Source organism: Olea europaea, chromosome 20 (genome assembly GCF_002742605.1).
Source record: "Olea europaea var. sylvestris chromosome 20, O_europaea_v1, whole genome shotgun sequence".
Taxonomy (NCBI): domain Eukaryota; kingdom Viridiplantae; phylum Streptophyta; class Magnoliopsida; order Lamiales; family Oleaceae; genus Olea; species Olea europaea.
In genome coordinates this window covers 3,470,382-3,483,767 of record NC_036256.1, presented here as the reverse complement: position 1 = coordinate 3,483,767, position 13,386 = coordinate 3,470,382, and the positions used below count along the sequence as shown (strand labels likewise).

General features: G+C 36.8%; 2 protein-coding genes across 2 annotated transcripts; one reads left to right on the top strand and one right to left on the bottom strand.

The window, feature by feature from the left end:
• The first annotated feature begins 1,524 nt into the window (after positions 1-1,524).
• Positions 1,525-4,725, top strand: LOC111369426. The gene is made up of 7 exons (XM_022990937.1): positions 1,525-1,700; positions 1,937-2,054; positions 2,235-2,323; positions 2,432-2,478; positions 2,577-2,665; positions 3,334-3,467; positions 3,745-4,725. The coding sequence occupies exons 1-7, from the start codon at positions 1,620-1,622 to the stop codon at positions 4,423-4,425; spliced, it is 1,239 nt and encodes a 412-aa protein (XP_022846705.1). The 5' UTR covers positions 1,525-1,619; the 3' UTR covers positions 4,426-4,725.
• Positions 4,726-11,785: 7,060 nt separating this feature from the next.
• LOC111368969 (uncharacterized protein K02A2.6-like) lies at positions 11,786-12,810 on the bottom strand. The gene is made up of 3 exons (XM_022990460.1): positions 12,405-12,810; positions 11,974-12,363; positions 11,786-11,877 (listed from the first exon to the last, which is right to left on the bottom strand). Exons 1-3 carry the CDS (start codon positions 12,808-12,810, stop codon positions 11,786-11,788), a joined length of 888 nt encoding a protein of 295 aa, XP_022846228.1.
• Between the last annotated feature and the right edge of the window lie 576 nt (positions 12,811-13,386).

Sequence of the window (13,386 nt, the reverse complement as noted above, 5' to 3'; positions counted from 1 at the left end):
TTTTGTGTTATCAATGCTTAATAAATCGTTTGCTTGACTAGAAGTAGTTATGGGATTAGACGCACCACTACAGGAACTAGGTTGGGACATTGATTAAACGTTTTACCTTATTTCTCTCTAGCTTGTCTTCTTTGGTGACTCCTCCTTCAAAATCGTCCATGGCGCCAGCAGCTTCACAGACTCCGTTGAAAATTCGATTCCTGCGGAGTCAGCATGCACGGGCGTGCCACCTCGCTAGGTGTTAGCTCCGCCTTTGACCACAAAAATAAATTATTTTTTATAGATCCATCTGTTAAATTGAAGAAAAAAAATTATGAAAAAAAAAATTTAATGACAAAAAAAAAACAACAACAAGAACACAATACTAAGTTAAATTAGCAAATAATATCCCAAATGAAAATGCAAACAATATCTCAATTTTCAAATGCAAAATTCGAATTTAACAAATAATACTATCAACATAACAATACTAAATATTATCCTTGTCTATTAATCCTTATGCATCGAACTTGATTTCTATTCAATAATTCAAAAGCTCCAACCTCAATTTATATACAATCATCATTCATAGAAAGAATAATAGAAAGCTCAAAATCAGGTCATTAAAATCAAATACCATATCCACCCCATTGCACCATTGTTTGATTTTTTTCGCCCTGTTCGATTTGATTAACCGATATTTTCGTTTTTGACAGTTCGAATTGTCATCCCTACTTGACATTAATATATGTCGCATTGCAATTACTATTACATTGTCCAATAAAATTAAAATATAATTTTATGCATTGAATACCGTGACAATGAATTTGCTACTGAAAACCCTCCCATATGCTCTCACCATCTAGTACTCTAATTTCATATTGCAATATTTAAGCCTTCACTTGGCTATTTCATAAATAGTTCAATTTAAATTCCAATTATATGTTTTAATGGATTCATAAGTACTATCCTAACATCTTCAATTTATAAATTAAATTGTCTATAAACTCTTGTTTGGTGGGAAATAAAATCAGATTTTCAATCGATTTTGATGAAAGTTGATGAAATGTGTGATTAAAAAGTTATATATTACATAAAATATGTTATTAGAATTAATTGTTGATTTTGATTTTGATTTTAACTCACGTTTGTTTCTCATTTTTGGAAGAATAAGAATGAAAAATATAGTCGTTACGGACTCACACAAGAGATAGAAATGTAAATTTGGTGACTTAATGTGATGTATAACGGTCATATTTTTTATTTTAATAAAAAAAAAGAATGGAAACCAAATATGGGCTTAGTTTGTACCAAACAGTGGTTAAATTCTTCCCAAAATGAGGCTAAATGTGTTTAATGAAAGAAGAGGACCAAAAGTGGAAAAAAGCCATAATGAGAGGTGGGCGACGTTTTCCGTTAGGCATCGCTTTCTAGCCGTCGTAAGAACTGTTGACTTATGACCGTCACCATTAACGGCTTCCATCATTGTTATAAATAGTAAATACACGCACACTATCACACTCACACACACACTCTCTCTCTCTCTCTACAAACTAGTTTAAACATTAGAGGTTGCGTGAAGAAGAAGAGTGGTATCTTTGTGTTTTCTTGGGAGTTTGTGGTTGTCTGTCTTGTTGAGAATGGGAAAGATAGATCAGAAAGAGAAAGCTCAAACAGTAGTTGATCTTCTCAGAAAACAAGCTCCCCTCACTGTCAAACAGGTTTGAATCAATCCATCACTTTCACATGTACAGTTCCATATCCCAGTTGTTTCTTGTTTTTGCTTCTGGCCAATACCCATTTTCCAGTAGATAAAGATTCTGAGTTCTGACTAACTCTACTTTACATTTTCATGTTGAAACATTCTTTACTTTCTTTGAAAAAATAGCATTTTCAAATGATTCAGTGCATTTTCTTTGTGTGTAATTGTAATTGAATATTTTTCCATTGTTGACAGGAGAAGTTCTGTAACAAAGCTTGCGTAGAGCGGTTTCTGAAAGCCAAAAACGACACCGTGAAGAAAGCTGCGAAGCAGCTGAGAAATTGTCTTTCTTGGAGAGACTCCATCGGCACTGGTCTGTGTCTTCTTCTTCTTGTTTTTACAGTCTCAAGTCAGAATCTTGCTTTTTTATATTTTCAAATATAAGCCCTGCTCATTAAAGTACTCAAGAATCTGGTTACGATTAAAGTAGATCATCCCAAAAGAACAAAAGATTTTGATTTTTTTTTCACTGTTTATTTATGCTTGATTTCAGACCATTTAATTGCGGATGAATTCTCTGCTGAGCTTGCTGATGGCCTGGCTTATGTTGCTGGTCATGACGGTGAATCAAGACCCGTTATGGTAGTTAATTTAATTTTTTCCCACTTTTTTTCTCTAGATTTTGCTTTTAATTAGTTTTTTCTTTAAGCAAATAATTTATATTTCTTTTTTTGTCCTTCCTACTTACAGATTTTCCGCATAAAGCAAGATTACCTGAAATTTCATTCACAGAAACAGTAAGTACATTGTTATATCCATTTGTAGATATTAATGCTAATGCAACTTTTTTCTTAATCCTGTACGATAATTACTTTTTTTGGTGAAAATTTGGCAGGTTTACTCGGTTGCTGGTGTTTACGCTAGAAGTGGCTACTCAGACAATGTCGAAAAATGTTGAACAATTTGTTCTTCTATTCGATGCAAGTAAGATTTTATTATTATTATTATTATTATTTTATTTTTTTTAAAGAAAACTGACTGTACAAACCCTTTTATAAATTCTTTTTTAATTTATTTTTTGGGTAAAATGAGAGTTTGTAACTAGCATCAGAGTACAATGTCATTTCAAAAACACTCTGTCAAACCAAATCAGAACACAGCTTTCTCTGTTAGTAAAAGTGGCAATTAATGTACATTCTTGTTAAATGTCCAAAGTCACGCCTAATCACTTAATTAATAAGTAATTAATTGACTAATCAAACTAGGATAATGTTTCTTGTGCATGCCAGTGTACTGTCGGAAAGGAGTGAAAGAGTGAATTTTTTTTCAGACATTGCCCGGAGTGCACTTGATGTTAGGTGGTGGTAGGGCTCAAGAATTCATTATTTATTTTTTTCTAACTAGGCTTTTTTTCGAAATAAGTCTTGCTGAACGGATAAAATAAATATCGAAATATGATTAATCTAGCTATAAGTATGTAATGTAAAAGTGATCATAATTCTCCTCTTCCTTTTTCTTCTGTCAGAAGGCCAACTAGAATAAATTACAGAAAAGGGGGTCAGAGATTTAAATTTTCTTGATTTGTTTAATTGTAAAAGCAAATAATTGTTTTTGAGAAATAATTTGTGGGTGTGTTGACTTGGAAAATGCAGGCGTTTTCAGGTCAGCACCAGCTTTTATGAACATGTTGCTGGCAACACTGAAGATCATAGGGGACTATTACCCGGGAAGGCTTCACAAGGCCTTTGTCATTGATCCACCATCTCTTTTCTCTTATCTTTGGAAGGTATTCACTCTACAATTTTCAACTCATTTACCAAATTCTTTTGGTACAAGATGCATATTTTCGACACCGTGTTTTTACTATGATAAGTAGCTTTAATTTAATTGGACAACAGTAAAGACTACAGCATTACAATATTGTTCATTATTGCATAATGTACATAGTTAGCATGAAAATATTTATTTTAATTATTGGTCCTATAAAAATTGCTACATTGTAAGGTGATAAAATTCTTGATGCACTAGTGAACTCTTACATTGTTGTGACGTTTTGCGTGTAGGGAGTAAAGCCATTCGTTGAGCTTTCACCATTTACTATGGTGATTTCATCACTAGACTTCGAAGAGTCTTTGGAGTTTGATGACTTCACATCGTATCCAAGGGCAGCATCCCTCCGATTTGATCCATCAAATGTGCCTGGGTCGGCCAAAATTGGCTCATGTTCCTCTTCGAGATTTTCCTTCACTGTTTCGCACCACAACGATTCACTCAAACCTTGGCATCTCTCATTTACAGACACATCAGGATCTAAAGTGGGCTCCAAAACCTCGTCAGAAGCCCTATTGGGCCCTACCATCTCACCTCTCAATGCAAGATCCCACTCCTTTGCATCGCCCTCTGCTAGATCATCACATGGAAACCTGCGCACAATCAAGAAAGGCTTCTTCCCATCAACCCCATTGCCACAAAAAACACAAAAAATGGATTCATCGATGATCAACCATCCAAGGACTCCAGGACCCTCATTCCTTCAATCATCGGCCTTATTCTTCAAAAAGGATTGCCAAGTCAACAAAGTCACCAAATGCCGTGAATCGTTTATCCCGTATTTGAAGTTCTATCGGAGACCGTACGATGAGATGATTTATAGATCGAAGATGCGACCTCCTCTAGGTGGCCTTATCTCAATTATCTCTCCACAACTCAAGCGTAGACACATGTCCGTCTCTCAACGATTTTGATTCTCTAAAATCGTATATAGTATTGATATTGACTAAAACTTCTCTTTAATAATTTATTTATTATTTCTATGTTTCGATGTCAAATGATCCTTTAATGCATAGTACATTTATATTGTCCCAATATTTATTATGTAAGTAATAGACTACGTGCTAAGTGGGCTATGAAATATCGTGCAATGTCACATTTGGTGCTATGTGGAAGTAAGACAGCGTGGTCTAGACGGTGGACATTACTTTGGAACCAAAGAAATTTCCAAGAATGCCAACTTTATTGTTCCAATAAAGCAAATTATTTTTTTATGGTCGTGTGAACATTTGAGATTCTTTAATCCTTGGTTGAACTTGGTAATGCCAATAATAGTAAAAAATAGGTTAAAGTTTGAAAATTTCTCACTTCATAGGCTTGTTTGTATTAATTTAGTGGGTTCTTTTTTTCATTTACTTCTTGGTTTCAACAATTGGTAGGAATATGTGTCTGTTGCTTTTCTATTCAAAAGTCAAATGGAGCTTCTGATAGTTAGACATATTATATGAGTATTGAGAAGGTGGGGTGGGGTTGGGTTGGGTTGGGTTGCGTAAGGAAATTTTGTGCAAAAAGTTAGAGGCTTGAGTTCTTGCTATATTATAAATGAGCTTTGAACCAGAGCGAGATTTATGATTTTCTTGTATCATATTACGATAAAATTTATATAATACTCATATATTTAAGGTAATTTGAATAAATTGCCTTAGAATGATCAACTTAGAAATAGAATAACAATAGTAATAATAACAATATTCAATGAAATGATTCTCCCTCCCTCCCTCCCTCTAGTTGTGTCCTTGTCTCCATGCCATTCAGGAGCCTCCCTAGCAATTTCCCAAAAGCTATTCATGCATTTTTTGAGTTACAAAATAACAATGGACTGAGGGGAGCATAGAACTGAAGGTTGAGACATAAGAGAGGTGCATGTAAAGGTGAGAGAAAAAATGACTTGTAAAGGTGTCGATGTTAAATTTTAAAAAAAAATAAAATAATAAGAATAAATTTAAACCAAAAAATTAGAAAGTTTTCTTGAGCTACCTAGCTACTTTAGAAATTCATCTGCTTTATAGGATGTACATGCACATATAATTTGTCTTGTACTCATTTGTCCTCAAGTAATCAATGTTCTATGTCCTAAAAAAATGAGTTGAGGCAATTTTGTTTGGGATCAATTGTTTGATTCATTTGGTGTGAGAGTTTGGTTTGTATTTTAGTTAATGAATAAGTTTGATATGGACAAAAATGTTCTGTTTGCACTACCATTGGTTTGTGTTTGGAGTTTATCCTTTGTTGGTTTTAGAATTTCTTGAGTTTAAAAACCTTTTTCACTAACTCCTAGAGGCCAACGTGACCTACAATTTCACACTTAGATATTCATATTTTAATAAGAAAAGGCCATATATGACTGTTTGACATTTGGAATTTTATTCTTTGTTGCTTTCGGGACAGTGTCTTTAAGTAATTATCAAGTTCTTGGAAGAGATTTTGGGTGAATAGAATAGATCATGGGACATGGGTACATTGTTAGCAAGTCGAATATTCGACTTCTAGGTCCAAATGTTCATGATTAGATTTCGGTGTAAAAAGATCATTTTAACCTCCTAATTATTCTTTATTTGTTATTATATTTTAGCATAATGTCTCATTTTTCTTTGTTTGGAATAATTTATTTACGATCAAACTTTAAATAATTTATTTTTGATCAAGAAAAGAATTAGTAGCATTCAAAGAAAATAAAATTGGCATGCAACACTCGATTGTATTGTTTGCTGAAAATTTGAGTTTGTTATTAAACCATTTGAGGATATTGTGGTTTACATTGTTGAGTTCGAATCGGGTGATAAAAGTACTTGGAAAAGGACAAAGTAAAAATTTGGAGAATGAATGCATATTGATATAAAATCATACTAAGCATGACCTCTGAGCCATGTATAAATTGACATGAAGCACTTGAGCAGCAGTCGATCTTAAGGCTATAAATCAAGAACTTAGTCCCTATTTGATGGCTATTATTTGACAAAAATAAAGTTTTGAATAATAAATTTTTGAATAATGTGTGGTTAAAAAGTAGAAATTTTTTTTGAATTTATGTATAAAATATTTTATTATTTGAATGTATGATTAAAAATGGGTATATTAAATAAAGAGTTTTGAAATAATAGTTGTCAAACAGAGGCTTAATCGGAAGAAATCCATTTTTCTAAAGAATTTTTGTTATTGCATACTTATAAATAATATAGTTGTATTTGGTATTTTGACATATTTAATTATTGTTTAGCTAAAAAAAAGTATTTGTTTTTATTTTTTAATTATTTTTTAGGTTATCATCCTAACTCAAAATAATAATAATAATAATAATAATAATAATAATAATAATAATAAGGAGGAGGAGGAGGTTGACTACGGTTTGCAAACCGGGTGACAGGCGATCACTTGAAATCTACTGTTTGCCACAGTCAACCACAGTTAACCAAGGTTTAACCGGGATCAAACATTTAAAAAAAAAAAAAAAACTTTAAAACTAGAAAAAATATATATATATTTCAAAATTTTTAATTCTCCCTCTTTTTCACATATCAGAATTTCAAATTTACACAATTACCAACTTATTTAATCATCAATATATTCAATATTTTGAAATTATGAAAAGTTTCAAGTTTTACTCAAAAGGTATTATTACTTATAATAATGAGTCATTTTTTCTTTGAACTCTCCTGCGATTCTTTTTCTTTTTTACATTGAATTGAAATTAGATGAGATAAGTACTTGATATATTTGAATTATATTTTTATTGAAATTCTGATTATAATTTCTTATTGGTTACTGCTGATCGTGCTTATAATTTTAATTGAAAAAAAAAATTGGCATAAAGAACAAAGATTCACTTTTGAAGGAAGATAAAGAAAAGGGATAATTGCAATAGCGATCCCAAACCTTTCGATTTTTTGTTGACTTTATCTTAACCTTCACTTTGTACCACTCAGAGTGTCAAACCTTTCAAAAATTAGCACCTGGGTACAAATGGATGATTCTTCTTAATAACGGCACTTGTTTTATCAAGTTGATTTCTCCTATATTTTGATTTGTTTTCAATGCAACACCCTCAAGCATTGGACCACCTACCGTACGTAAGGTAGAAATATTGATTATGTGACAAAGAACTATTAAAATCACATAGATTATTGATATTGAGTTGGTGAAAACACATGTCATTCTACTGATTCATTAGAATATAAGTAATGAGCATATCTCTTAAATTTTGTAAATAACATATCCGTCTTACAATTTAAATGAGTTCAATTTATTGATTTTCGGGACAGGAATGCCCCATCACAACTTATAATCGTGTTAACAAATAAAACGACATAAGGGTTTTTCTTTTCAGTAACGATACCTGTGTCATTTTGTTGATTTCTCTTACATTTTGATTTGTTTCCAACGCATTGCTCTCAAGAATTGAATTTCTTAACGCATGTAAGACAAAAATGTTGATCATGAGACAAAGAACAGTTAAAATCATGTAGATTATATGATATTGAGTTGATAAAAGCGAAAGTCATTATATTTGTTGATGTCAAAATTAGCAAGAATAATTTTGAACCAACTTTAAGAAAAAAAGACGATTTATGCTTTAAAAAGACCACAAAGGTGTCATTTTCGTGTAATTGTGCCATAAGTCGTTATATGAATTCGCTCTGCCTTTACAAGAGTCCTATTCAACTATTTATACATAATTTCAGCCAAAATTCAGTCAAATCAGCAACAGTGCTGAGCTCGGAACTCGGGTCGACAAATTCTCCTGTGATTGGTCGATGAGGTCGGTGGTCATGTGTCAATATATTACCCAGGTAATGATGACCTGTAAGGGGCTGGAGTTTGAGAAATTGGAATTGGTTGTTCCGGGCGGCGATGACGTCACCTATGGCAAGTGTATCTGATTGATAGGGTAATGTGATAAGGGGTAATCATGATATTTTTCTAAGATAATGGGAGATAACTCCGACCTGGGGGTGTGGACCGAACTTATGTTTAACTGAGGTGGGGTTAGCGAACTATTTATACTAGATCGGAATTCGGATGTCAACAGTTATCTCCCAGGTCAGCTCTACCTTGGGGGGGCTGACCTCAGTGATGCTTTCTCCAAGAAGTACATTTATTGTTGTGACAAGTGTCATCTCTTGAGGTGGATGAGCTGTACGCCATTTATAAGTAGCTTCTTCAGTAAGCTTGGCTAAAACTACGTCGTTTTGTCTCTTAGACTTTTGAACCGTTTATATTTTCCTTCCATTTCTGGATGAACGGCTCAGATTGCGCACTCTCATCTTCACTTTCTTTAAATCCCTTTTTGGTCAGTCATTTCTACTCCTATTTCGCTGGTATTACTTTCTCAAATATTTGGGCGATTTCCTGAGTTCGTATTTCCGTATTCGAGTGAGGTCGTTTTCTTAGTTCGTTTTCCAGTTATCCTTATGTTCTTATCTGCTGCCTCATTTCAGTTTGTGCTTTGTTTCCTAGTTTATACATGAGTTCGGACGAGTCTAGAGTTCATTCCTGGGGCAACCAGCAGGAAGAGTCAATCTTCTTCTCGACGAGTTTGTCTTCTAGTTGTAGGGAAGTTTTTATCCCCATTCCTATTTCCGTAATTAAGCCGACTGACTTAGGGCGTCCTGTCATGGACTTAGGATGTGAGGGTTCCAAGGGGGCAGGTAGATCCAGTAAGGATGTTGAGAAGTGTAATTCCGGGGAGTGGGGGCGAGTTCTTATAGGTCGGTTGTGACAGGGGATGTGTTAGCCAGCTGGCAAGCTAAATACGTCATCCCTAGTTCGGTAGTTATGATAATGCCAGAGCCATCTGACCGAGCTGACACTCCTCCTGAGGGCTGTGTTACTTTGAACTCGGCTATCCTTCAAGCCGGTCTTGGGTTTCCTTTTCCTAGGGTGATTTGTAAATTCCTTTCTTCCTGGGGCTTAGCTCCTACGCAGCTATGCCTTAACGGGTGGTGAACCTTAATAGCCACCCTTATTCTGTGGAACCAAATGGGGAATCCCGAGCCAAGTGTCCAGCAATTCGATTCTCTGTTTACTTTTAAGGAGGATGGGAAGAACTCGGGCTAGTGGTGCACAAGCGTTAGGCCCAGGACGGGAGGTTCTCTAGTGCTAGACACCCATTCCTCAATTAAGAAATGGAAGGAGGAGTGGTTCTATGTATCAGGGGAGTGTCAATTTCATTCTACCGAGGTGAATAAGGAGGACGTGGTTCCCAGGCTCTATCATTCGTTATGTAAGTATCTTTTTGGGTTTTAGTCTTTTAGCAAAGGCGTATGTTGACGAAGTACTGACCTTGGTATTTTTTTTTCTTTTGTGCAGATTACAAGAAGGAGATGTTAACAAAAGATACATAGAGACGAGTTGGGGTAATAAGATCATTACCTAAAAAGCAAACGTCCTGTAAGTTTGTAATCTCAGATTCGAACTTATACCGGGCCGGATTGTTGCAAGTACGAGCTTCAAGTTCGACTCCATCCAGTTCAGGTAATATTTAGACCTTCATTCGCGGTTATGATTTCTTTATGTATATTCATATTCATTGAGCGTTTCACTGCTTTCTCAAATCATCAGGACGAGATGCGGGGCTACAAGGCAGCAAAGGCGGCGACTGCGACCAAGGGAAAGAAGAGAGAAGTCCCAGAACGGATGGAAAGCCGTTCTAAAGAGGTGGAGGAGGAGGTTCCATTGAAAAGGAACTGATCTGCGCCCCCGACATCACTGAGAATTCCTAAGGCAGTGCCTTTGCCGAGCCCGACCCTGCTGTCTCCTTCATTGCCATCCTCAAGTGCCCCTTTTGCTGTCGGGACCAGTTCTGCGAACTTGCAGGATCGATGCCTAGATTTACAGAGGCCAAGCTGGGAAAGTTTGGTGGGACATAGACCAGAAATACTTTTAGACTATCTCCGAGCTCCTTTTCTTTCCAGGGGAATGACTGCCGCGCTCACTTCACCTTTGAGGGAGTCGACCAATCTACTTACCCGGAGCTGGGGTAAGAGAGAGCAGGGCTATCTAAATGAGATGCCCATTGGTGAGGCCTTGGTCACTGCTCAGCTTCATGGCCACCGATCAGTTTTATACATGATGGCAGTGGCGGATAAGGTATACCTCTTACTTGATTTTTGATTAATTTTATAACTATTTTAATGACTTACTTGATTTTGATTTTTGAAAAACAGGTGAAGTCCGAGCTAGACAAACTCATAGAGGTGAAGGATCAGGTCTTGAATCTTTACAACAACATGGAGGCTAAAAGGCCCAGTTCGCTCTGAGGGAGAAGGAGTATGAAAAGAAGCTGAACCAGATAGGGATCGAGCTGAACTCTAGGCTCGATGTCGAGGAGAGATTGATGGAGGAGATCAAGGCATTGAGGGCCTCGGAGGAAGAGGTCAGAGCTAGGGTAGAAGAGGAGCGCGACAAAGTCAGAGAAGCCATCCAGAAGGTACAAGAGACCAACGAAAGGGCAAGGCAGGCCACCAAAAGGGCTGAAGAGGCTGAGGACAAGATTGACAGAGCGGTGGAAGCCTGGAAGGAGTCCTCTGAGTTTGACGTCGTAGCCCAGGATGTCTACGTGATAGCACTGGAGGAGTTGGTGGGGCACATCAGGAAGGAGAGGCCTAATTTTGATGTGGCCTTTCTGGATGAGGCATTGGAGGGGCAGAAGGAGGAGTTGCGGAGGTTGTTTGAGTCTGCTGGAGTTCGAGTATTACCGACAGCTTAGGATGTTGAAGATACTACCCCAACCCCCTAAGACCTTAGGCGATTAAAAACTTTGATTTTTGGTATTTTAGTTTTGTCAATATGTTTTTGGCTTACGAGTGAACTTTGTTTTGACTGTTTATGAAATTTTGTTTGGAATGGATAATTGTTTATGACATTTTGTTTGGAATGGATAATCCTTTATGCTCAGTACGATTTTTATTATTATTTTTTTTTGAAAAATATCTCACGGACTTTGTAAGAGCGTTACAATAGCATGTAGAATTACCTTGAATGAATTTTACTTAGTTGGGCATTTTTACTAAGTGTAGTACCACGTACGGCCTTAGCTCGTCCTGCATGTAGAGCAGGGCTTTATAGATTCCTTAGGAGGAATTTTTCACTAAGTGTTGCAGCACATACGACCTTAGATCGGCCTGCGTATGGAGCATGGCTTTATGAGATTCCTTAGGAAGAATTTTCCACTAAGTGTCGCAGCATATACGACCTTAGATCAGCCTGCGTATGGAGCAGGGCTTTATAAGATTCTTTAGAAGGAATTTTCCATTAAGTACCGCAGCACATACGACCTTAGATCGGCCTGCATATGGAGCAGGACTTTATGAGATTCCTTAGGAGTAATTTTCCACTAAGTGTCACAGCACATACGACCTTAGATCGGGCTGCGTATGGAATAGGACTTTATAAGATTCTGACAGATTTCTGAGTAAAATGTTCAAAAAATAGAAAACCCTTTTTATTGATGTGATTGACATTACAAGGGGGCTTTTTCCGTTCACTGATAGTACTGCTTAAGGTGTTCGACATTCCAAGGATGGGATAAGGATCTACCCCCAAGTCTTCCAGTTCATATGCTCCTTTTAGCAGGACCTTCGTTATCAGATAGGGACCTTCCCAATTTGGACCTAAGCATCCACTGTCGATCTCTCTTGTAAGGAGAAATACCTTCCGTAAGACGAGGGATCCTATCTCAAATTCTCTTTTTCGTACTTTTTTATTATAGTACTTGACGTTTCGCTGTTTGTAAACGACATTCTTGAGTTTGGCATTGTTCCTTTTTTTCTCAGTTAGGTTAAGTTCCGTGCGAAGAGCTATGTAGTTCCTTTCTTCGTCATAATCAGCTATGCGCAGCGAAGGAATGTTGATTTCTAGTGGGATCACGACCTCTATGCCAAAAGCCAGCGAGAACGGGGTTTCTCATGTGCTTGTCCTTGTAGTAGTACGATAAGACCATAACACACTGGGGAGTCTTCGGCCCATCCTCCTTTAAACAAGTCGAGTTTTGCTTTCAATATACGCTTAATAATCTTGTTAATGGCTTCGACTTGGCCGTTTGCATGTGGATGGTTTGGTGATGAGAAATGTTTCTTGATGCCGAGCTCTTCGCAAAAATCTAAAAGTCGTGCGTTGTCGAACTGTTTTCCATTATCCGTAACACTGGAGTGAGGTATGCCGAACCTGCAGATCACTGATTTCCACAAAAAGTTGGTTGTTTTCTGTTCGGTGATGGTGGCAAAGGGCTCTGCCTCGGCCCATTTAGTGAAATAATCCACTACGACGATAGCGAATTTTACCCCTCCTTTTCTAATGGGCATGGGTCCAATTAGGTTGACTCCCTATTTTGCAAAGGGCCAAGGTGCTGTTCTGGGTTTAGTCCCCACGGTGGAGTATTTATGATGGGGGGGAGGCGTTAGTACTTATCGCATCTTTTGACAAATTCAAGGGAATCTCGTCTTATTGTAGGCTAAAAGTATCCTTGTCGTATGATCTTGTGGGCTAGTGAGAGTCCATCGAAATGGTTTCCACATATTCCTTCGTGAACGTCCTGCAGGCTGAGTTTCCTCTTCATTCAAGCACCTTAACAAGGGCGTAGAATATTCCCGTTTATATAGTATATTATCAATGAGAGTATACCTAGTCAACCTTGTTCGGAGCTTTCTAGCCTCTACAGAGTTTTCGTGATATTTTTCAATTTTCAGGTAAGCAATGATCTCGTCCTGCCAAATTGGTTTGAGGTCTATCATCATAAGGACCACTTTATCCAGCTCGGTGGACGGTAGGGATATTCTTCCCATGGGGATGCTATCGAACTCCTCGATTCCCTCACTAGTGGCTAGGCAGGCCAGTGCATCAGCGTGATTGTTTTGAGATTGGGAAATTTGTTTGACTTG

Coding starts and splice junctions, on each gene's coding strand:
- LOC111369426 (XM_022990937.1), top strand. CDS start 1,620: ATGGGAAAGATAGATCAGAAAGAGAAAGCTCAAACAGTAGTTGATCTT. Junction 2,055..2,234: donor GAGAGACTCCATCGGCACTG/GTCTGTGTCTTC, acceptor GCTTGATTTCAG/ACCATTTAATTGCGGATGAA. Junction 2,479..2,576: donor AAATTTCATTCACAGAAACA/GTAAGTACATTG, acceptor AAAATTTGGCAG/GTTTACTCGGTTGCTGGTGT.
- LOC111368969 (XM_022990460.1), bottom strand. CDS start 12,810: ATGCCCATTAGAAAAGGAGGGGTAAAATTCGCTATCGTCGTAGTGGAT. Junction 12,364..12,404: donor ACAAGCACATGAGAAACCCC/GTTCTCGCTGGC, acceptor TGATCCCACTAG/AAATCAACATTCCTTCGCTG. Junction 11,878..11,973: donor TGAACGGAAAAAGCCCCCTT/GTAATGTCAATC, acceptor TTCCATACGCAG/CCCGATCTAAGGTCGTATGT.